Source organism: Ochlerotatus camptorhynchus, unplaced genomic scaffold (assembly GCF_037179485.1).
Source record: "Ochlerotatus camptorhynchus isolate MF236.1 unplaced genomic scaffold, CSIRO-AGI_Acam_v1.1 ptg000531l, whole genome shotgun sequence".
NCBI classification, from domain to species: domain Eukaryota; kingdom Metazoa; phylum Arthropoda; class Insecta; order Diptera; family Culicidae; genus Ochlerotatus; species Ochlerotatus camptorhynchus.
The window spans coordinates 25,046-51,044 of record NW_027041015.1 but is presented as its reverse complement, the minus strand read 5'-3'; the positions used below and the strand labels follow the sequence as shown (position 1 = coordinate 51,044).

Below are 25,999 nucleotides of genomic sequence, written 5' to 3'. Positions count from 1 at the left end.
CCTTTTTTGTATGTTTGAAAGTAAGGCATGATGACGAGCTAATGCGTGGAAAGTGAACTGTTTTAAAAACACATTGAAACTCAATTGTTTTGAAGTTTTTTCAATAAACACCCATGCAAATTGAAGAAAAAGAGTTTTTTATGATAGTAAAGTGATCTTTGAAAATAAAAACTTAGCGAAGATTGACTAAACAAGCGATTGAAAAAATAGGTTCAACCATCATCAGTTTTTGGATAGGTCCAACCAGAATCAATTACCCTAATGCTATCGACTGGTGGACTGTTTGTAAATAAATTTTATCGGCTTTCAGTCTTTTAGCGAGTAAAAAGATGTTTTTCCTCTACTCCCAACGTTCCATCTTTTTGAAGGGATCTACAAAGAATTGTTACATAGCTTAAGATGTTTCAAAATTTACAAGTTTGGTGACTTACAGAAAATAACGTTTTTTGTCAGGTGGTCTGTGATTAACAATGCTTATCGTCACTTGATCGAAATCTTGCATCAAATTACCTATAATTAATTTTCAATTAGTTGTTGGAGTTTAAATACATATTCTACTGTCATAATTACTATCAAACAGGAAAGACGAGAAACAAAAACGGAAAAACTATCGGTCACTACTTTCTTTGCGCTAGTCACTTTGGTTCTAAACCGTCATTTTGTATCGTTCTAGTCAGGTGGGTAACATTTGTGGGTCTAATTCAGGGGAAACATGTCAGAAGGGTATAACTCGAAACGTAAACAATGACTTTGAACGTCGATTTCACGGAATCTGACTACACTAGCTCATAGAACAAACATTTCTCGGAGATGAACTAGCCATAGGCTAAAAATCTCCTTAATAAAGAACTAAAAAAAAAAAAAAAAAAACAAACATTTCTCTGTCAGATGATTTAGTTATAGCGAATTTGTTTATTATTCAGTTCCAACCTGGTTCGGGTATCAAGATTGGGTCTGCTTGTATTCTGACAAACGTCAGTTTGATCGTTTGTTTTAAAACCTACCTCAGGTTGAGGTTCGCTCTGACAAAAAGTTCGGTTTCGCACTGGGTTGGAACTGGTTCCAACCCCGATAATAAACAAATTCGCTATTAGTTTGAGTGGGTATGTAGCAATGAGATTTATACAGGTGTGGCACAAGAGGGTATTTGTTGGTACTAGTAGCAAAAAAAGGTAAACAATCAGTGATGACGTAAAACTCCTAAAAAAATTACATGAAAAAAGTGGAGTTTGGCGTCACGGAAAGTATAATTTACAAACACTATGACATATTTTGCACTACACGAATGCCATTTTACGATCATTTCCTCACCTGTATATACTCATTGGGTATGTAGTCATTCGTAAAGGCCTGTATTGACGAGTGCACGGATGGATTTGAGTTCACTCACTCGACAAAAAGTGACACAACAGCGGGGCCCTGTTTACTAAAAATGAACATATATGTGTTCATTTTTAGTAAACAGGGCCCCGCTGTTGTGTCACTTTTTGTCGAGTGATTGAACTCAAATCCATCCGTGCACTCGTCAATAGAGATCAAAGCGAAGCGAAAATCTCATATTGCTGATTGCATCTGAAACTGGACTGTCCCAAAAATGCAAAAAGTGTGATAAAAGTGCACGTTTCCGTCAAATCGGTTTTGATGTCTTCGGAGCACTTATTGCTTGCATCATAAGGAATAAGTGCACCGAAGACACCAAGACGATTAGACGTAAACTTGCAGTTTTATCACACTTTTTAATAAGTAAAAACGCGCTTATTAGTCCAATTTGGTGTGAAACGCGCAATACAAAATACTATTTCGCTTCGCTTTGAACTGTGACAGATACGATCCAGCGAAATCTAATTTTGTGGATCGTATCTTTTTTGCTTACGTTTATTTTTTTTCACGCATGCAGCGCTAGCGAAAAGTTGACGTTTCGAGAAGAGCGTATCTGTCAGATTTTCACTTCACCAGAGGTGTAAACTGATCGATTTCGTTTCACATGAACTGTAAACTGCGAAAATAGGAAACTGGAAAATGTTCCACAAACATTTTTCACAACCTTTTTCGCTAGCAAAATTTCATGATTTTTCACGTGCTTCAATTTTTGTTTTGCTTCGATCTGTATACTAGGCTTAAGAAACCGACGATCCCCTCATTTTATCTATAAAAATTTTCGTACATGCTTACTTCAGCTTACTCACCGGGTGAGTCGATCGTATTCAATTTCGTCTTTTCCATTAGGTTGTCAAAATCTGAGTAAACGAGAAATGTCAAACTGAGTAAAAGCCACTCAGTCAGCCAAATCCGGGAAAAAATGCTAGCCGTGTCGGAGCAAACGCTCTAAGAATCGGCGAAATTATTGTAAAAAACCGGCCGAAATGTATTAAGGTAAGTAGGATTTGCATACGTAGATGATTTTCAGTCGTCTTCAGCTCCAGTTTAATGAATATGGAGCAGGTCATTTCCATTTTTTATCAAAACAAATAAAAAAAACTTCCCGGCTGACTTGCGTGTAGCGAATCAAAACAAACATAGTGTAGTATTAGAATTTCGACTAGCATGGGGTGCGTTAATCAATTTGCTTAGGATCAATAGGCTAGTCAAGCAGTGAGCTAATTTAAAATCGTTAGTTTCCATCGATTGGTAATATTCTGTTTGACGATTGTTCTGCAGGTTATTACACTATTCAATATCCAAACAGCCCAACATGCTTTTCTTCAGCAAGAAATCCCTCAACTATTGATTTGGTCTTAACTGATTCATGTCAACTTTGTAGTCCATTAGTTATCCACGCTGGCTTCGGTTCTGACAGACTTCAAGTAACTTTTGAAATATCCCAAGAAATAATTTCTAATCCGAACAGCTCTTTCTTCAATGATCATAGAGCTGATTGGGAGCAATATCGAACATTTATGGAATATAGCTTTGATCCAAACATACCTTTGCAAACCAAAGATGAAATTGATTATGCTCTTGAGTCTCTGACTACTTCTATAGTTGAAGCAAGAGCTACCTCAGTACCAAAATGCGAGGTTAAATTCGATTCAATTATAATCGACGATGGTCTTCATCTCTTGATCCATCTTAAAAAATGTCCGTATGTGACAATATCAAAGAACACGCGATCTTGCCTTGAAAATTATCTGGCGGAATTTGCAAAAAATATAATAAAAAAGCGATTCTCTGCCCTGAGGAACAAAACTTTTGAAAGTAATCTTTCTAAAGTAGACCTGAGTTCCAAACCCTTTTGGAAGCCCATAAAAATTTCTAAAAAACCCTAAAAGCCTATTCCAGCGCTTAAAGAAGGTGGTAAAATTTTGTTCACATATTCGGAAACATTTCAGTCGAGAGATCCCATAATTTCAGTTTGGGTCTTACTAGACCTATCGAGAATAAGGTTGCTCGGGATTATCTGAATATTTTCTCTCGGGAAAATATGTTTGATGATTCCTGAGATTTGGACGAAGTAAGATCTATAACTAAAAAGTTTCATAATATGAAAGCTCCAGGTGATGATGGAATTTTCTATATCCTTAAAAAACTCCCAGAGAGTACCTTGTCTTTCTTGGTCAAATTATTTAACAGATGTTTCCATGGCATACTTTCCTAATAAATGGAAAATGCAAAAGTTGTTCCAATTTTGAAGCCGGATAAAAATCCAGCTGAAGCTTCAAGCTACCGTCTAATAAGTTTGCTTTCTTCAATAAGTAAACTTTTTCAAAACATAATTTTAAATAGAATGATGCATCATCACATGAATACTAACTCAATTTTTGCAGATGAGCAGTTTGGATTTCGCCATGGGTATTCAACTACTCATCAACTCTTAAGAGTTACAAATTTAATTCCGTCAAACAAATCTGAAGGCTGCTCAACTGGAGTTGCTCTTCTAGACATAGAAAGCAGGAGTTCCTCAGGGTAGCATTCGTTGACCTATGTTGCATAACATTTTCACTTCCGACCTTCCTGATTTGCCTCAGGGTTGCCACAAATCTTTGTTCGCTGATGACACAGAGATTCCGCTAAAGGAAGAAGTCTTCATGTTATTTGCAGCAGACTGCAGAAAAGTTGAGATATTTTCTCTTCTTATTTACAAAAATGGAAGATTCCTCCCAACGCTTCCAAAACTCAACTTATAATATTTCCACATAAGCCTAGAGCTTCCTTTTTGATACCTAGTAGTATAGTCACATAGTCACTATGAATGGAGTTCCAATTTCCTGGTCAAACCAAGTGAGATATCTTGGATTAATACTTGACCAAAAATTAACTTTTAAAGATCACATTGAAGGCATTCAAGCCAAATGTAACAAATATATACAAAAATTTTGTATTGTAAACAGAAAATCCAAACTTTGCCTGACGAATAAACTTCTAATATTTAAACAAGTTTTTAGACCGGTCATGCTTTACGCTGTGCCAATATGGTCTAGTTGTTGCACTACCAGGAAAAAAGCACTTTAAAGGATTCAGAACAAATTTCTGAAGATGATTTTTGCTTCCCTGGTACAGCACTACCGAGGTACATAGAATTTCAAATGATGAGACTTTAGAACAAATGTCCAACAAAATAATTAATAATTTAAGGCAAAAATCGTTGCAATCCTCAATTGCAATGAATAATTTAGTTTTAAGATGTAAATTGTTATACTGACATGCAGGTTTTAAAAAAAACCTGTTTAAAATACTGAAAAAATTTACTAAATTTTCAATAGCGATCATAAATATCCATTAGTACCAATAACGCATTCATCTAGATAAAATTGATAAATAGCAGATTTTTAGCGATGGGCCCAATCTTAGATCCATAGGCCAACATTAGAGCCATTTCCCCTATACATAAAATATAAAATACAGCAATATATCAAATCAAAATAATTTTTCACAAAATTTAAAGTACATATAAAAAAGTAAAATTTATTTTTATTAGAGCGTAGATTGCATGATCCTTAAATGCAATCTACGCTCTAATAAAAATAAATTCGATAAACGAACTATAACCCAAATGATAAAACCATCCCACAAATTGCCGAACAGATCGTTAAGCAAAATAACCTTTAATATTAGCGCTGTGAAGTGAGTTATCAATAAGTAGGCCAATATGATGCAAACAAACTGAAATTGAATTAACAAATCTGTAAATAACACAAAAAATACAAACTTGTAACCAAGAAAGTCAAATTATATATGGACATGTCCACATTTCCACGCAACGAAATGGCCATTGTGATGTGTACCAAAAATTAAATTACTCATAACATGCATGTAAATTACCCACTTTCATTATTTTTTGTGATTTCTCTACATTGATTCAAAATCCATTGGTAAAACTTCTATATTACTGGTTTAAATTAAATACCCTACCAAATAGATTTTTGCAGAAAACAATTTACTGTTATTTCTATTAATATAACTATGCATTTTGAGCAAGCATAGTAGTTTTGCCAGAGTCACAGTAAATTTGCTTAAATTCATAGTTAACTTTAATGAAAGCATAGTAGATTGAACGGTAATAAGCGTGGTTCTATTGAAAATAAGTGTTTTCTGCAAAATAGTATTCCTAACTATGGTCCTTGTTTCAGTGCAGTAGAACCATACATACAAGCTACATGCAGAAAAAAATATTTTAAACGTAATAATATTTGACGTAAAATCAATAAGAATTTCATTTTGTTTTGGCTGCAAAAAGAAATCATTATTGTTTCAACAATCCAGTATTTTTGTTCCTCAAAACCCATGGATTGTTAAATCAAAAAGAAAATCTTTTCGAATTTACAAGAGCTTTCATGGTTTTGACGTAAGCTGTCAAATTTGGCAGCTGGTTCAACAACAAAAATATGTTTGTTTTTAAAAGAGATTTCTTGTTGATTCAATCATATTTATTATATGAAGTCTGACAATTCACGCAGTAGAAATAAAAATATATCCCAAGTAACAATTCAGCAACCATTTAGCATCCACTCTGATTTATGATGGTTTTATAACGGCAATAAACAATCCATTTAGTTTAAATATAGCATTTCAAAGTGTAAAGCATTCCTGCTTAGTATTTCAGCTTTCTGCTGTTTTAAAAACCTTTTGTTGTCTGGCAAGAAAGTCAAAAACTGTCTTGTTTTAAAAATAAATTTAAAACAGTTATCAATCCCTCCTTAAAACTGTTCTGTAATTCAAGCATAAACGTCATTAGCAATTGTTTATTAATGTCTTGATAAAATACTTTATAAACGTGTTCTATCATTATAAAAGCAACCATAAAACCATTAGGTTTTGCATTAGAGCAAAAAGCATTTATTGTTGCTGGCTTTTTAAAGTGCATCATTAACTCCCCAATTACTCTGTTTACAAATTGAGCTCAAAAGATGGTTCCTCATAGTTAATAAATGCCAAATTTATGACAAGGAAATCTCGAAGGATAGACGAAGTAGGATGAAAAATTCCAGTCGATTTCAGCAAAATTTACTTCTTTAGAAGAACCAGTACACCATCAACGACTGACCATCTGGCGTAGAAGAGCAAACTGAGCGGGGCCCTCGAATTCATAAAACATTGTCGAAAGTTTAAAAAACATACCAGTCTTCTCCAGATCTTGCGAAAAGATGACAACCGACAGCAAACCACTGAAGCTGTTAGTTAGCGGAGATTAGCTAGTTTCCAATCCATAGCAGCGATTTCATTCAGCGAAAGAATCAACTCTTCGAAAATTTCATTCAAGCGTACATCCCTGCATCGTTGGATGGTGCACTTCTGTAACCATCCGGAAGAAGGGGATCTTTTTCGGGAACGATTGCGCTTTCAGCTGTTCGAAATGCGAAATGTTAAAAAACAGTATCGCAAACTGTCTGAGTAACTGCTCCCAATCTATCGGGAGATAACCACCTGGAAGAACCCTGGATCCCACAGCACAACTATCGAAAGATATACAAACTATGACGTTTAACTTTTTGCAGGCAACTTTGCCTCCATAAATGTTGCCATAAATCTGAACGGGTTGGGATCAAGCAAAAGGGCTTTAGATAAATACAATTCAGCCTGCAAGTTTTCTTCATAAAAGCCATTTTAAAACCTTATTAATTTGTGGAGGAATTCTTGAAACCAAAACAACTTTTTCACAAATGACCCATGAAAATCAACTTTTATGCCACTGCCATGTTAGAATTAGTTTGCTTGTTTCTTACAATCTTCGATTTTCAATCTATATTTCCTTAGATATAACTATATTCTGGTAAATTTAGCAATGAGCAAACATTTAAATGCAAAAATAATAAAAAAAAATCTCGGCCAAGCTCGATCTGAAGAATTTTTTTTATTTTTCTATGTTAAATAATTAGTTAAATCGACGTTTTACTAAGGTGGACTTAATGTTTTCGATGTTTTCACGTACATTTCACATAAAATTTAATATGGCACTTAAAACTAGGCCACTTAATGAGAACTGTCGTAATAAATTTGAACATTCAACAAGATTTTTATACCATCAGTTTCTAATTTAATTATTTTGATAAGATCGGATTCATAAATCCTTTTCTATCTTGATTGATGATTTCCTAGTGGATACAGCATGCGGCTGGGGTAAGTGGCTCGGGAAGGGTTTTTATTGTTGCTAAATAGCTTTTATTGTAGCTTTCAAATGGTGCTCAATGCGTTCGTCATACAACCTTTTGCAGTAAATCAATCTTGAAGAGCTTCGAGAATACACCCTTCAGAACCTTCTCCAGGGTGGGCCAACTAGACATATTCTAGTCTTATTGAGGTTTTGGTGGACGCATTTATGACAAAATAACCTTGACCAGGGTTTTATGAATGTTGTTTTATAGTTGCTTTGTAGTATTTCATAAAACTTAAAATGTTACTTGGGATGTTTATTGATTCAAAAATCCGGAGTGATTAAAGTTTTCTTCGTAATTGCTTTTGAAAACAAACACGTCAATCACTGATTTCTCTTGAATAAAAGCTCAATCTCACAAACAAACTATACCAAATGATAGAGGAATCATTCCTCTACCTCATAGTGTTATTACTTTTCGAGATTGAGCTTTTATTCGCGAGAAATCGGTGATTGACGTATTTGTTTACAAATGCAATTACGCCCAAATCTCAAATCACTCCGGAAATAATATGGCTATTTTTTTATGTTTTGTTTTCTTTTTCACTGATCATCCTTCGGAGGGGAAGTAAAGCCGTTGGAAAACAAGATCGACAAAAAAAATCAAGGAAAAAAACAGAAAATTGATTTTATTCAGCAACTGCAGCTCGAACTGCAGCATACTTACTTACCTCAAGTCTCAAGATTTTCGGAAATTTGGCACTTATTTCCCGAAATTCACAAGTTTTGTTATTGTTTACATTTTTGTTCGGGTGAAAACGAGGGAATGGTTGGTAGTTATTTTTGCATTCATGGCCCGGGGAATGGACACAGCAAATAAATGCTAAATTAAAATGAACTATTGTTGGATTAATAATAGAATATTGTTATTTTTAAAATAGTTGCAGTTGAAAAGTGGCTTATTAAAACAAAAAGAATGCTATGTTGAATTTATTTGAATAAGTATTATTGAAACAACAAAATGCAATACAATTTCAACCGGAATTGTTTGTTTAAATACAACTAAAGTTTTGTTTAGTTCAATGCAAACAATTTTCTGTCCGTGTACTTTCAAATTCGTGCCCAAGACGCCATATTTAAAATACGTTAAACACTACCCGCATCTACTCATCCGATGGCGTCACACCATAAGCAAGGGCACGAACCCACGTATAATTTTATTGCCTTGGTTTGCGTCTCACCTCGTTTGACAGATCTGATCGCCCGGTTGAAAGTTCGAATCGCTCGTTTGACAATTCGAATTGTGGAAAAGCGAAATGCTCCTGTGGCATGTCGGTTCGTCGGTGGTAGAACCTTGCATTCGCCGATGCAAAAAAAAAAATTGATAAAAATGACCTACATGCAGGCAAAAGAACGTAAGAATTCCACAAGCAGGGTTGCTTCCACTCACTTGCTATAAAAAAATGATTTCCTGAATTTTGAAATCATTAGATGTTATAATGTGATTTTGTACTTGTTAGATACAAGAAGAGGTTGAAAGGCAAGTGTTTGACTCAGAAAACCTGTCAATTTCGCTACCAGAGTGTTACAATCAGCGATCTTATGATTCTTGAGCGTTCACTCAGAGTGAGCGCTCGCGAGTCGGAAAATTGCTGATTGTGACTATCTTAAAGCGAACTTGACAGGTTTCATGTGTCAAACACTTGCCTTTCAACCTCTTCTTGTATCTAACAAGTACAAAATATGATTAAACAGCTAATGATTTCAAAATTCAGAAAATCATGTTTTTATAGCAAGTGAGTGGAAGCAAGCCTGGTCCACAAGAAACACTTATGAATTTTAGCCACAAGAAATCAGTATGAATTTCATTGATTTACCTTATGAAAAATAATGTTGACAAAAAATAATAAATCGGAGCAGACTGGAACCGAACCTTGAACGTTGAGCTTACATGGCCCGTGGGTTGACCAATCGTCTTTCAACGCTTGGCAAGATTAAACGATTAAAGGCGTATAAGAGCTACCTCATGTTACCCGAAAATCATTCATAAGTCACACTTTTGAAATTCATATATGTTGTTCATAAGTCGAGCCTTATGAAATTTTTATGTCTATTTGCCTCAGTGTATGTATCACTTTTGCTCGCTACGGTTCAAATATGTAAGTATACATATACTTTAATATCAATTGTGACCAAATGTTTAATTTTTTACGTTTTCCAAAACTGCACAGAAGTAGACCTTAGGTATACGGTATACATTTAAACAAACATCATATACACTTACTTGACTGGTTTGGTTAAATTCCTATTAGCCCAATGATCCTCCAAAAATTTTCCAATCGACTCTGCGCATACGTTGAGATATAAAAGTTGTAATTATCATTGGTTGTTCATAATTTTATAACTATATAAAATGATATAAATAAGAGGATGCCGACTTCCTGAAAGAAAACATGTAAAACATGGAAAACATCTGGAAATACTTTGAACTATAGGGTGATGATTACTTAGAAGAAAAAAAAAACGGAAAACTTTTTGAATTAGCTTTTCCAGTAAACAGTGATTAAAATTTTTTTAAATTTTGTTGAATCTGATTCTATTTTATTATTATTAAAGGGTGATACGGTCAAAATTTGGTCAAGGGAAAACGCGTGTAAATCGGTGAAATCGTTTATTTAAAAAATCAAATTAAATTTCTTTTTCAAGTTCAATTAGTATAAAATTCAGGAAAAATATTCAGTTAGGCTTCCGCTTTTCCAAATCCGAATTGCCGGGCCTTACGCTTAACCCCTGCCATCAGATTTTGTACAGCCACCTTGTTCACCTTCTTCGCCGCAGAAAGCCAGTTTGCCTTGAACTGCTGCTCGCCCTTAGCAGTTTTTTGGTCTTCTTTAGGTTCCGCTTGACAATAGCCCAGTATTTCTCAATTGGGCGGAGCTCTGGCGTGTTGGGAGGGTTCTTGTCCTTGGGAACCACCTGCACGTTGTTGGCGGCGTACCACTCCATGGCCTTTTTACCGTAATGGCAAGATGCCAAATCCGGCCAAAACAGTACGGAACAACCGTGTTTCTTCAGGAAAGGCAGCAGACGTTTATTCAAACACTCTTTCACGTAAATTTCTTGGTTGACAGTCCCGGAAGCTATGAAAATGCTGCTTTTCAAGCCACAGGTACAGATGGCTTGCCAAACCAGATATTTCTTTGCGAACTTTGACAGTTTCATGTGCTTGAAAACATCTGCTACCTTTCCCCTTCCTTTTGCCGTATAAACTCCTGTCCCGGAAGCTGCTTGTAGTCGGCTTTGACGTAGGTTTCGTCGTCCATTACCACGCAGTCAAACTTCGTCAGCATCGTCGTGTACAACCTCCGGGATCGCGCTTTGGCCGTCGTATTTTGTTTATCATCGCGATTTGGAGTCCCTACCTTCTTGTAAGTCGATAGTCCGGCTCGTTTTTTGGCTCGATGCACGGTTGTAGACGATACACCCAGCTTATTTGCGGCATCTCGGAGAGAGAGGTTAGGGTTTCGCTTGAAACTACCGGCAACTCTCTTTGTCGTCTCAGCGGCTTCCGGTTTTCGATTTCCCCCCGATCCAGACTTCCTGGCTGTCGACAAACGTTCCCCAAACACTTTAATTACATTTGTAACGGTTGATTTGGCAACTTTTAGCGATTTTGCCAACTTTGCGTGCGAGTAGCTCGGATTTTCGCGATGCGCGAGCAAAATTTTGATACGCTGCTCTTCTTGTTTGGACGGCATTTTGACAACTGAAGAGTGAATTCCAAAATCAAAATAGGAGCAACATTCTACACACACACACCTTCAAAATGAGGGGTGTTCAGGTTTTTTAAATGCAAAATTGAAAGAAATACGTTAAGTTGATATTGACCAAATTTTGACCGTATCACCCTTTAATTTGTTTGTCAATATCAGCATTGAACCCAACCCCAATTATGGTTTACTTGTTTAAACCAGCGTTGGGGCTGCATTGACTGATATTGACAAACAAAAATATATGTATGTATTTATTTATACATATTTACATTCAGTGATGGGTTTTTCATTACTTTTTGTTATAGAATTCTAACGTAAAATCACGTAAAACGTAAGTCTGTAAGTGTCAGCCACCTCAGTCAGGAGCACTTCTGAGACTCAATGACTCCAATAGCCACAGGGTCGGCTCACTTACCGATTGCAATTTCGCGGGGTAGGGAATGGTCGCACGTGACACACAGAAAAAAAACTCCACAAGCACTTCACTACTAAAGTTCAAAGATTTATTTAACTTTCCTAACAACTTTTATTCTCCCTCTTTTGTTTCTTTAGTCACTCCTTTCGTCTCCCACTTTCTTATAGTTTACACGGTAAAAAAAAGTACTCAAAAGTAAGTTCTTTTCACACATCTCAGCACTATAGTGCGGGAACCCAAACGTACACACTCAGAAATGACGTTTGACTTCGATTTAAATAGGTTACAGCCCATCTAACGTGAGCCCAACTAAAACGTAGCCCACTTAAAGAAAGCCCAACGAGCGAAATTCGACTGTAATTGAATTTATTTTAATAAAAACTTTGGGATATTTTTTTATAATTTTAAAGGGAGTTAGTTTTGATTGAACCCATTCGGTACTAATTTATTATAAGCACGAACTTTTTACGAGTAATAGCTAGGACGTGTTTTTTGCTGCAATTTTTCGTCAGCGAATTAAGCTTTTTTTTGCCTTGAATTTGTTAATTTGTGTGCTGAAATTTAGTTTCAAGTGTTCATAAAGTTATCATTTAGTGATACATCGTGTTTTTTCCTGTGTTGAGGCGTCCAGTTTTGAAGCCAAATTAGATTAAAAAAGAGAAGAATATAGCAAGTGAAAAATAGAAACATGCAGTGACAAAAGAAAGAAGCAAGAAAAAAAAGGTCCGCCTTGAGTGCTTCGGTTGACCTTGAATTTAACCTCCAAAATCTACGTCGCAGCTTCAGTTCAATTGTTTGGTGTCGGTTTAATTGCCTCCCGGGAGCCCAGTTCTCCGAGTTCGGATGCCACACTTTCGGCGCGTAGTTCTATTGAGAGATTCGTCACCGTGGACGAGTTTTAATCCGGTCCGATTGGTGAATTAGCCCGGAAAAGTGCTGATAATGAATCCGTTGCGAGTTTTGGTGGTGATTCGGTGGCAGACGTTGCCGTGAATCAGCAAGTTTTCCGCTTGCAAAAGTGTTCGGCTGCTGGTCTTTTGATGGTGTCGGAGATTGCATCTAATTTGAAAAATGCCTCGCTCAAGACTTGACGGGGTGTTCCTAGGGAAAGCACTAGACGCGAACATCCTCCCAGGCATGGCAGTGCAAGAAAATTTGTGTTCGGAACTACGTAACCCATGGATTGGGGGATCAAATTAACATGGTGAGACCAGTCCAAATACTTTTTACAATAAAAAAACAGCGGCGCCGGTGGTGTAGTGGTAAGCGTGATTACCTTTCACCCCAGCAGGCCTGGATTCAATCCCAGTCGGCGCCGCCGGGATGTTCTGAGGCATAACATCTCTGATCACGCCTTCCTTCGGGAAGGGAAGTAAAGCCGTTGGTCCCCGGTTCATGAGTTGATGGGTCGATAGGTAGGGTCCAGGTGTGGGAGCTGCCTTCCTGGCGTCGGTAGTATTGGTGCTCAGCACGGAAAACAAGACCGACGGAAAACAAATCAAAGAAAAAAAAATACAATAAAAAACATAAACTAAATACGTGCCAGGATTCAAAAGAACATTTTGAAGCTGAAAGTGTGTGTGTGTGTGTGTGTGTATGTGTGTGTGTGTGTGTTTGTTTGTAATTTTAACACACACACACACACACACACACACACACACACACACACACACACACACACACACACACACACACACACACACACACACACACACACACGGCGAGACGCTGGAAGAAGTGGAAGTGTTGTCAACCGAGGCAATCGACATGATTGGTAACTGGATGCAAGGAGCGAAGCTGCAGATAGCCCACCACAAAACGGAAGTGTTATTGGTCAGTAACTGTAAAGCGGTACAGCGGGCAGAAATCACCGTCGGGGAGCACACTATAGCCTCGAAGCGTGTGTTAAAATATCTGGGAGTGATGATCGATGATCGGCTAAACTTCAACAGTCACGTCGAATATGCCTGTGAGAAGGCTTCGAAGGCCATCAACGCGATAGCTAGAATCATGCCGAACAACGCTGGTCCCAGCAGTAGCAAGAGGCGTCTTCTGGCCAGCGTGTCATCATCGATACTGAGATATGGAGGTCCAGCCTGGGTTCCAGCGCTGGAAACGAAGCAGAACCAAAGGAAACTGAGCAGTACGTTCCGGCTCAAGGCCATGCGAGTCGTGAGTGCGTACAGAACCATCTCGTCGGAACCAGTATGCGTTATCGTCGGTATGATCCCAATCGGCATCATCCTGGCTGAGGACAGCGAGTGCTACAGGCGGAGAGAAGCCGGAAGAGTACGGAAAGCTGTGAGAGTGGAGTCATTGGCTAAGTGGCAACAGGAGTGGAACACGACGGAGAACGGTAGATGGACACATAGACTAATACCGATTCTTTCGACCTGGGTGAACAGAAAACACGGAGAAGTCAATTTCCACCTAACGCAGTTCCTGTCTGGCCACGGCTGCTTCAGGAAATACCTGCATCGGCTCGGACACGCAGCGTCACCCCTGTGTCCGGAGTGTGGCAACGTCGATGAAACGCCGGAGCATGTGGTCTCTGACTGTCCACGGAGATGCCCGTCCTTAACGTGGAGAATGTCGTCGTTGAAATATGTCGAGAGGAGGACACTTGGAATGCCGTCAGCAGGGCAGTCACGCAGATTATGTCGGAGCTGCAGCGTAAATGGAGAGAAGAGCAGCGATGGCAGATGAGAGAGTAAGGAATGGGTTGTAGTGGAGCTGCACTAGGCAACTAGTGGATACCACACCGTGCCAACTTCACTACAGGCCAGGCTTCCTGAAGCTTTCCTAAACCTAACTATAAAAAAAACAAAAAAAAAAACACACACACACACACACACACTCACTTTTTACGAGTAAGAGCTTTTTGAGTGTTTTTAAGTTATTTACTTAAAAAATATAATCAAAAAGCACGGATTTTTGTTTTTGCTAAGCCAACCAAACTATTCTGCAGCTGAACTCCGGAACTCCCTGACTTTATTCAAATTCCATATTTTTTCCATCTCTCGAAATTCTACGAAGATCTCTGAATAGCTTTGCACTTCTGGAAAGACACCTATCATCTAATAATATTCTTGAACATCTGGAAAGTTCATGGAGCTTTTTTGAAGTAAGATCTCTGACAAACTGCAACGAAGTTCCCTAAGCTGAAGCGAGGATCCCTGAAATTCTTTAAAAAAAATATATTCTTAAGAAAAACAAATTTGTATATGTATTTGTACTAGTCTACATCGGTTGATGAAAATAAAATAAATACATATATAAAAGTTCTTTAAATTGTAATGAACTATCTTTAGATCTTCTACAATATTACCTGCATTTTTTTTCAAATTTCCTTCCACTTATATGATTTTTTACGCCGCTCTTCAAAATGCTACGAAATTCGCAAAAAATCTACAAAGATTCTTGCACTTCTACGTTTCTCGTTTCTAACCCATTTTCTTAAATTGTGTTTTTCGCAAAATGGGAAAAAATACAATTTTTTTCAAATGGAGGATGCAGGTGCTTGGTTATTTGTCCACGTTGATATAACAAACTTTCTAATACATTGAAAATAAATGCAGGTGTTCCTATCAAATTTTATTACACGAAATATTATAATACCATATAGGATAAAACTGTATTGACTTATCCATAAGCCTCTCCAACGTTTCGGAATCTAACCTTTTCCGGAGATCGTCCATTTTCGCAAAAAAAGGCTGTGGACAGTAACTGTTTGCATTCCCAATGAGTCGGTGACGGAAATGAGACGATAAAATTTCGAAGTGTTTTTTTACCCATTAGTGGGTAAAAAATACACCCATTATGCTGAACTGATTCTTCAAATGGGTATTTTTTAACTCATTTTATGATTTAAAAATTACCCATTTTTTACAGTTGCATACATGGTTTGAAAATGGGTATTAATGGGTTTTCACGAAACACCGTGTAACTTAGGTTGTGTCCTAATGGCAAATTCAGTCCAAATAAAAAAAAACGAATTTCTCACTCCAAAAGCCCTGAGTTCAATCCCAGTCGGCGCCACCGAGATTTTCTGAGGCATAGAGTCTATGATCACGCCTTCCTTCGGAAGGGAAGTAAGCCGTTGGTCCCCGGTCCATGACTTGATAGATCGATTTGTGGGATCCAGGTGTGGGAAGTTACCTTCCTGTCGTCAGTAGCATTGGTACTGAGTACGGAAAACAAGATCGACGGAAAAAAAATCAATTGAAATAAAAAAATAAAACGGCCAGGCCTACTGCGACGCAAAGATAATTCTGTAGAATGATTCGAGTTTGAATAAATATATTCAAAAAGCGATGCATTTCGTGAATCTACAGGGGTGGAAGGATCAGTGCTGCAAATCTTCACCGTCACTGCATAAGTTTGAGCTACTATGACGACCATTGCAACCATGGACCCAAAGGTCAGGACCAATAGCGTGGAAGGAATTTATCGAAAAATCATGGTTCTCGGTAATAGAATGGAAGTGCACGCAGTAGTAGGTTTTTTAAATTTGTGGGTAGTTACATTTTTGAGTGCATGGGGAAATGCTGTCAACAATGCTGTCGGTTTGTTTACCAACAATAGCTGACGTTTTGTTTTAACCTAACAAGAAGAACAACGATATTCCGGAGGCTTCACCGCCGAAACGAGCCAAAGCAACAATTGGACGGTCTTTTCCCATCCAAAAAAATTGTAAATCTCCACTAACCTCGAGACAACCGCGAGTATCCGGTCCAGCTCCTTTAACTTATATATAATATAAGACATCAATAATGTATAACGAAAATGATAATTCGGCTCTGTAAAGTTTATTCGATTGAGCCTGTACAAATAAAGTAATTAATAAAAAAAAAAAAAAAACAATTGGACGGCGGCAAGTGACGACGAATCATGACGCGGAAGAAATAAGTGTATCGGCTATTGGATGCCTTCCGGAACGGGAACGTGAAACTGAAGATCTGGCAAAGTATATTGAAGACATTTTATCGGAAAATGGTCCCGGCAGTTTGTACATAAGGTAAGTAGTTGTGTTTTGCGTTATGCGAACCAGATCTGATCTGACATTTAATTGATTTTAGTGGCCCTCCTGGAACGGGAAAAACAGCTACTCTCACCAGGATTATAAGTGAACAAAAGCTGGCTAGCAAACTTAACATGGTTTACGTAAACTGCACATCAATCAGCACTGCTGGGAGTATCTATAAGAAAATATGCGAAGGACTGAAGCTTTCGGTTGGTGGAACAACGGAGAAATTCTATCTAGTAGCTATCGAAGAATACCTGAAAAAGAAGCACAAAACTAGAAGCACCGGGAGGACTGTCTGGTGGCGATCAAGCTGCTCAGTCGCGACAAGACCTACCTGAACGAGACGGTCCGGGAGCAGCAGCTGGCTTGTTTGCTCGGTTTGGCAGGGATCGGTGGCGAAAGCTGCCAGTGCCGAGCGAGCGAAGAGGTCCAGGTGGAAGCGTTGAAGTGCTTGAGCAATTTGATTTTCCAGAGCAGCAAGTGCCAGGAGCTGTGTCTGAACAATTCTTCCACCGAGGGCATTATGCGGAGGATCAAAACTTACAAGTAGGAAGGGGGATGCTGAGGGTGTTTGGGTGGACAAAGTCAAAAATGAAGTTGATATTTTTCAGGGACGGAAATTTTTGCTATGATATTAGATACTTTGATATGAAGTTGCTGTTCCTACTAACGGCAATCAACTGTGATATTCGAGCGAAGGTTCGAGAGGAACTGCATGGATTGGTGTACCTGGTGGAAACGTTGGATCTGTTCATGGGACAGGCAGCCGAAGCGAAGGAGTTTAGTGTAAGTCTTTGTATTAATTGTTTTTGCGGGTAAAGCTTCCTTTGGTTTTGGTTTGTTTTTTTCCGTCGATCTTGTTTTCCGTGCTGAGCACCAATGCTACCGACGTGCCAGGAAGGCAGCTTCCACACCTGGACCCTACCTATCGACCCATCAACTCATGAACCGGGGACCAACGGCTTTACTTCCCTTCCGAAGGAAGGCGTGATCAGAGATGTTATGCCTCAGAACATCCCGGCGGTGCCGACTGGGATTGAACCCAGGCCTGCTGGGGTGAGAGGTAATCACGCTTACCACTACACCACCGGCGCAGTTTAAAAACGTTATTGCTACACTCTAGAAAAAAAAATGTTTAAAATTTAAAATTAAGATTTCTCAAAAATACATTTTTTTTTAAATCAGAAATTTTTTCTACATATTATCTCTTCATATATCTCAAGATGGGCACTTTTAAAGAAAAAAAAAGTAATTTATCAAAAACTTTTTCGTGTTCGCACTGAATAAAATCAATGATTTTTTTTAGTGTAGACATGAAAAATATTGAAATGTTGAGACTCATGTGAAACCTACCACTCAACCGGATTTCACTAAACAAGCTCCAAATGAAAGGTACATGAAAAAGACATTGAAGACGTATTCAATCCTAATGTGAATGATATAGAAAATTTAATTTTAATGTTATGTTTAATTGGCAGAGTATGAAAAAATGGTGTTCTTGTTTCATAAATTTTTATATTATCTTATTTAGAGAATAACTTATACATATTATTTCTTAACATTGTCAACCAAAGTTAATTTTTTTTTTGAATACTGCGTTGAATTAGAATATTTTTTAGCTGTAATTTGATTATCGGCAGGCTTTGCGTGGTGAAACAAATCTTCTAGTTCTTCTGAAATTTTTTTCGTATTGCTCAGTAAATATATAACAGAAATTCAATTTTGTGATGCTTTTCTCTGTTTGTTTAACTGTCCAGTCGTAGAGCTCTCGTGGGGTTGTAATAGTATTTCCGTATTCTTGGGCAAGGCTTGCTCTTTTTTCCATTCGTTTTAAAGTTACACCAATAGCATCACAGGGACCTTTGCCATGAGATGTTGCAAAGAAATGCCAATCTGCTTCCAATTTGTGCATTGATTTGAAGTTACATAGACTGGCACATTTTTTCTGTTCTTACAATGAGCAGCTGCTCCACACACTTAGATTTTTTTGCCGAGATGGGCACCACCGAGCAGCTCGGCATTTTATTTTGCTGGAAATTCAGCAAAAAATATGTTTGTATGCTGAGATCTCGGCAAAATTCCCGTTTGTTAGCTGAATCTCGGCAAGTTTTTCACTGAGATCCAGCAAAATAAAATGCCAATCTGCTCGTTGGTGCCCATCTCGGCGAAAAAATCTAAGTGTGCATCTGACATCAGTGTTGAAAAAGTTCACCAAAGCTCACTATGACTCGCGAACTTTTCCCTAAGAGATGAACTAGCCTCAGGCTAAAAATCTCTAAAATAAAAAAAAAAAAAAAAAAAAAAAAAAAAGAACTTTTCCCTTGGTGAACTTCGTGAAATATCGCGATCTTTTCCAACGCTGTCTGACATAAATGTAATTTTGGAGAAATCTATTGATAGTTTCAAGATTTCTATTAGTTTTGAAATGAACAATTGAACTGCTATTGTAACATGGGCCAATACCTCTGATATTATTATAAAACTAACGTTTTCTATTTTACTGTCGTTCATATAATAAACCACAAAAGGGTGAATAGTTGCCTGAGCGTTATTCCAATGGTAACCCTGAGCAGCGTTCTGAATAATAAATGAATAGTTCTCAGAAAAATCGCAAATTACAATTAATTCATCTTCTTTTAGAGAATCTTTTTTGTTCCTTAGAAATAAAGACCGTTCTTTACAAATAAAGTCATGAGTGAATAACTTATCAATTTTATCTACGAAGTACGTGGCAAACTCATCTGCAGGTTTCATAATGTTCTCCAAGTTACAACGATCCGTAGTTAGCCACTGTTGAAAAATTACATCTTTTTTACCACTTTCTTCTAATAGCGCAACAAGTTCGTCTGCAACATCTTCATTGGTGGCACATTTCTTGCAAGCTCGAAAATAACACTCTGTCGTCCTAATAGAAAAATTATAAAGCAATTTATTCATTATTTCTTCCTGGGATACGATTCCTAAACTATTTAGCATTAATTTTACATTTTCGTGGATTGTGCACACACATACATTATGAGTACCTTAACTATCAAGTAGCTTACAATGTTTAGGGCTCAACGTTGTAAATAAGGTGAAGCCAATTTTAATACTCGCATACGTTTCTTCAAATATTGTATATGCCTCTTTGAGAGACATCATAAGAAGTCGCTTTCTGAACCCGTTATTTTAGGCCATTTCGGAGTTCAGACACGTAATCGTTAATTCCAGGCATTGTTCTGCTTATATCATTACTATCAAAGAAATCTATAACAGTCTTTTTGACATGGTCATGGTCACGGTCCTCATGTTCCTTAATGAAATTGGTGAAACATTCAATGTGTGAACGATGCTTTTGAATATTTCCACATTATATGGTCCCTGTAACTGGTCCGCTGATGCAATTGATTCTAATGATGGGGTTGACGGTACTTCTGTAAGACAAGAAAAGTAAAACATGAATTAATAAATGTGCAAGGTTTAAACAAGTATTTTTTCAGCCTACAAATAAAAAAGGTGTAAATTTAATTTATCGATCTGAGTATTCTTACCTGATATGGTGGCCACTTGTTGATGGTTGTTCATCACTTGTTGGTGGTTCATACCCACTTGTGGATGGTTGTGGATTGCACAGATCCGAGCGCGGTTTTTTGGATGTATATCTATTGTGCTGAACCAATGCACGGCATGACTCACAAATGCGCATCTGTACATTCAGTTGGTGAGTACATCCCATAGATTGCATTAATGCTGGTGTTAAGGAACGTAGTTTGTTTCGGTTGCACTTGGGATTCAAAATACCAGCACTGTATTTAAAAACACTTAAAGCATCCATGAGAATAATTGTTATTAAACGTTATAGTAATTTATTTTCTCACTGTCACTGTTTCTACACTACATTGAATAGGGTCGTATCTACATCTTCACTTAAGGGGAAGCTCACCGCTCCGAAAAAAATAATTACGTTTTGATTTTTCTAAAAATATTGCAAAAAGATATCAAAATTCTAAGAAAATCACATATTTTTTAATTTTTCAAAGAAAATTCACGTGCAAAAACATTTTTTATAAGTCATTATGGCATAAAGTGGGACTAAAAAAACCACAAAACATCGACTTTTCAGTTTTGCTGAGAGTCCAATTTTTTTTTTCATGATGAGATAGAAAAAAAAATTTACATGTAATTTTTGACAAAAATCTAAGGAACAAACTGATTTGCTTTGATTTTTGTTATTTTTTCCCAATATTTTTAAAGAAATAAAAATGTACCGAAAATATTTTTTTATTTTCGGGCCGGTAAGCTTCCCCTTAAATAGCAAATAGTGTATACCTACAGACAGGCTTGTGGTCGTACTTACATCGTACCTTTTTTGAGCCTACATCTTAAACGGGAAATAATATATATTTTCTAGGTACATTTTGTGACATTGAAACTGGTTTTCTCACTCGTTAAAAATATCTTGTTTGCGATTTATGTGATTTAATATATCGACACCCATATTTACCATAACATGTTCCGTCCATATCTCCGAAACTAGTTGACCCTTCCTTAATATTCAAAAGCTTTATAAAAGATCATTTAATTTTTCATTTGGAGTTTAACTTAATCTTATTTAGTGGTAGACGTGAAACACGTCTTTCAAATTTTTTAAATTTGTCGTTCCCACCCTGATAAAAAATCATAGATTTTATTCAGTGCGAACACGAATTTTTTTTTTGTTGAATAACTTTTTTCCTTTAAAAGTGACCATCTTGGGATATATCAACGAGTTGTAGATAAAATGTATGTCTATCTTTAGAAAAAGTTTAAGATTAAAAAACAAATGGTGTTTTTGAGAAATCTCATTAAAAAAAAAATTCCTTGTAGAAAAAAGACTTTATTTTATTTTATATTTTTTTACAAAAGCTTATTTTTTTCTCTACAAATCATCCTTGGGCAATATTTTTGTAGGACTTGACATTATTGAGTTATAATTTCTTGAAGAAAATGATGACAAAAAAGTTCTGCCCTTTCCAAATGTTGGTCTAGTTTTTTTTTTAAAGAAAATAAGTATGTAAAGTAAGCGGCGCCGGTGGTGTAGTGGTAAGCGTGATTGCCTCTCACCCCAGCAGGCCTGGGTTCAATCGCAGTCGGTGCCGCCGGGATGTTCTGAGGTATAACATCTCTAATCACGCCGGGAATTAAAGCCTTTGGTTCCCGGTTCATGAGTTGATGGGTCGATAGGTAGGGTCCAGGTGTGGGAGCTGCCTCCCTTTCGGTAGCATTGGTGCTCAGCACGGAAAATAAGATCGACGGAAAACAAATCAAGGAAAAAAAAGTATGCAAAGTTGCTTAAGTAGACGAAATCTATACACTTACAAAGTTTCATTGACATCTGAGAGGGTGCTGCCAACCATTTGTCGAGTTAGCGTGAAATTCCTCGAATATATTTTTGATCCAAACATTCCTTTGCAAACCAAAGATGAAATTAATTATGCTCTTGAATCTCTAACTACTTTTATAGTTGAAGCAAGAGCTGCCTCAGTACCAAAATACGAGGTTAAATTCGATTCAATTATAATAGACGACCATCTTCAGCTCTTGATCCGCCTTAAAAATGTCGGTAGGAGACAATATCAAAGAACACGCGATCCTGCCATGAAAGCTATCTGGCGGGATTTGCAAAAACAAATTAAAAAGCGATTCTCTGCCCTGAGGAACAAAACTTTTGAAACTAATGTTTCTAAATAAGACCCGAGTTCCAAACCCTTTTGGAAACTCACAAAAAATTTGAAAAAAAAACCTCAAAAGCCTATTCCAGTGCTTAAGGGGGTATTCCCAATCTTTTGCCTTTTTTCGGCCTGTTTTTCAATTAATTTTTTTTCAAGGAAAATGAATAGTAATGCGCCTAACTCTTTAGGATTCTTGTTTATTGAACATTAAAGTTTACAAATAAATTTTTTTCGACACAAAAAAAGACATTATTGACGTCACAAAATGGTGGCAAACAGACCCCTGTTCGCCGCAAACGCCTGGACGGGCGAAGACTTTTCTCTGGAACGGCTTCATCTGAAACAGATTTCGTGATGAAATTATAATCTGCATAAGATTCTCTGGAGCTTCTCCCGTTGGCAGCAAAAAATCTTGCAAATTAACAAAATGGCGGCCATATGAAAAAACAGGCGATTTTTAGCCCGCTTTTTTGCAGCTTTAAGGTGCTTCAAACAATGTTAAATGTTAATATTTTTGGCTGAAAGTGGGAGAAGCTCCAAAGAATTTAATAAGGAACAAAATGCGTAAAGATTCAAGTCAATATCTCTTATAGTTTCTGAGAAAAATCTTCGACCGATAAAAAAAAAGTGGTTTCGAGAAAAACGCGTTTAAAGTTTTGACTTTAGTTAAAACCATTTGGGGGTTCTTACCATTAGTCAGCTATGCCTGGACACCGAATTCGCTGATCGGAAAACGGCTTGGGGGGATGAAAGTATATAGTCTAAAGTACAAAAAAACGTGAAAAAAAAAATTTGATTTTTTGAAAAAAAAGATCGGAAATAAAAGAAAGTGGTAAAATTTTGATCATTAAATTGGAAAAAAAGCTTAGAAACTTGCTAAGCATTTCGAGAGTTCCCATAATTTCAGTTTGGGTCTTAATAGTCCTATTGAGAATCAGGTTGCTCGGGATTATCTGAATATTTTCTCTCGGGAAAATATTTTTGATGATTCCTGGGGGACTGATTTGGACGAAGTAAGATCTATAACTAAAAAGTTTCATAATATGAAAGCTCCAGGTGATGATGTAATTTTCTATATCCTCATCAAAAAAACTCCCAGAGAGTACCTTGTTTTTCTTGGTCAAATTATTTAACAGATGTTTCCATATGGCATACTTTCCTAATAAATGGAAAATGCAAAAGTTGTTCCAATTTTGAAGCCGGATGAAAATCCAGCTGAAGCCTCTAGCTACCGTCCAATAAGTTTTCTTTATTCAATAAGTAAACTTTTTGAAAAGATTATTTTATATAGAATGATGCTTCAAATCAATACGAACTCAATTTTTGCTGATGAGCAGTTTAGATTTCACCATGGGCATTCAACTACTCATCAACTCTTAAGAGTTACCAATTTAATCCGTTCAAAAAAATCTTAAGGCCGCTCAACTGGAGTTGCTCTTTTAGACATAGAAAAAGCATTCAATAGTGTTTGACGTGAAGGTTTGATTGCTAAATTGAAAAAGTTTAATTTTACACTCTGTATTATGTAATTAGTTCAAAATTATTTAACTGAAAGAACTCTGTAGGTAAATTATCAAAATTCCAAATCTGAACGACTACTTGTTAGAGCAGGAGTTCCTCAGGGTAGCATTCTTGGGCCTATATTGTATAACATTTTCACTTCGGACCTCCCTGATTTGCCTCAGGGTTGCCGCAAATCTTTGTTCGCTGATGACATAGGCATTTCCGCATAAGGAAGAAGTCTTCGTGTTATTTGCAGCAGACTCCAGAAAAGTTTAGATATTTTCTCTTCTTATTTACAAAAATTGAAGATTTCTCCCAACGCTTCCAAAACTCAACTTATAATATTTCCACATAAGCCTAGAGCTTCCTAGTAGTAGTCACCAAGTGAAATATCTTGGATTAATACTTGACCAAAAATTAACTATTGAATATCACATTGAGGACATTCAAACCAAATGTAACACATATATAAAATGTTTGTATCCTTTTATAAACAGGAAATCAAAACTTTGCCTCACGAATAAAATTCTAATATTTAAACAAGTTTTTAGACCGGCCATGCTTTATGCTGTGCCAATATGGTCTAGTTGTTGCACTACCAGGAAACAAGCACTTTAAAGGATTCAGAAAAAAAGTTCTGAAGATTGAAGATTTCAATTGCCTCCCTGGTACAGTACTACCGAGGTACATAGAATTTCGAATGTCTTTATAAGACTTTAGAACAAATGTCCAACAAAATAATTAATAATTTCAGGCAAAATCGTTGCAATCCTCAATTGCAACGATTAATTCCCTTTATACTTAGATAAGATTTAGTTTTAGTTTTTAGTTTTAAGATATCAATTGTTATACTGACATGCAGGTTTGAAAAACCTGTTTAAAATACTACAATGTAAACACACTTACATATATATCATAACAAATAAGGCTGGTAAGTTACTGTAGTAACTGGAGCACCTAGGTTAAAATGAAATGTAATTTATTTTGAATTTGAAACAAATAAAGAGTAAGAAAAATAATCATACACTCAGTCAGTTTATACAAAATTTTCTGTATATAAAAATTATATTTTCCATCTGCAATGTTGTCGGTTGCAAGATACTGACATTAGAAAACGTCACAATATAACATAATTCCTCGCTAAATAAACCAAGTTTATGCGTAACTTCGGTCATTTTGACTCACGCCTAATTTTTCTAAATGCCTTTTTAAATCATAACACGAAAATGACTCTTATAATTGAAATGCCTTCTGAGACAAAGTTGTAGGAAAATATATGGCCTTTCAGAAAAAAAAACAAGCGGTAAAAAAATCAATAAAACTTCAAAAGCAAAAAAAGCGCATTTTTCGATTCATGAGTTGGTGTGAAACAGCTCATCGTGAAAATAAGAAGCTGATGTAACTTGTTTCGTACTGCGAGGATTTTAGCAAAAATTAAGCCATATAAAAGGTCTACCAAACAAAGAGTTAAGGAGAGTTAAACATTAACAAAGTATGTATGCCTACGAAGCTTATAGACAACCCGTAAAAATAATATCATCCCTTAAACTTACTTAAACTTCGTCCTTTTGTGTAGCATATTGAAGTAGCTGGGAATGTGTTATTCCACCGGAGATAAGATGTTTCTATATTGATATTGACTGTCTCGTCGAAACTTTCTAATGTATACAGCAGTATTAGGGTCATCGAAGTGAATGAACAAATTATCATTACCAGCCAAAACAGTCTGCAATGAAATTATGATTTATTATAACATTTTAAGCATTGATGATCCGATTAACATACTTTCCTAGAACATTACACCTTGAGCCAAGGTAACGTAAGCCATGAATTGAACAATTATCCAGAAAATATGTTAACGATTTCCCAAAAGTTTTCAACATGTTTAGTTCGGCTCAATAAATGCACTGAACTCAATAAAAAACATAACCTATTGGGGAATAACTGTTTAAACGATTATGCATATCAATATTGTAAGTGGTAAACTATGACTGCAAAACTGCATTAAATATCGCATGAGTATAATTGATCCACACGTGTTGCTGTTCATAATTGAAGATCCCT

At 36.6% G+C, this 25,999-nt stretch overlaps 1 protein-coding gene across 1 annotated transcript in view; it reads right to left on the bottom strand.

The window, feature by feature from the left end:
* ppk29 (pickpocket 29) overlaps positions 1-25,621 on the bottom strand; it is a 68,610-nt gene extending 42,989 nt beyond the window's left edge. The window contains exons 1-2 of the mRNA XM_065236189.1: positions 25,489-25,621; positions 9,813-9,873 (exon numbers count right to left, since the gene is read on the bottom strand). Coding sequence (XP_065092261.1) covers positions 9,813-9,873; positions 25,489-25,621 — 194 coding nt within the window. The remainder of the gene's footprint in view (positions 1-9,812; positions 9,874-25,488) is intronic.
* Between the last annotated feature and the right edge of the window lie 378 nt (positions 25,622-25,999).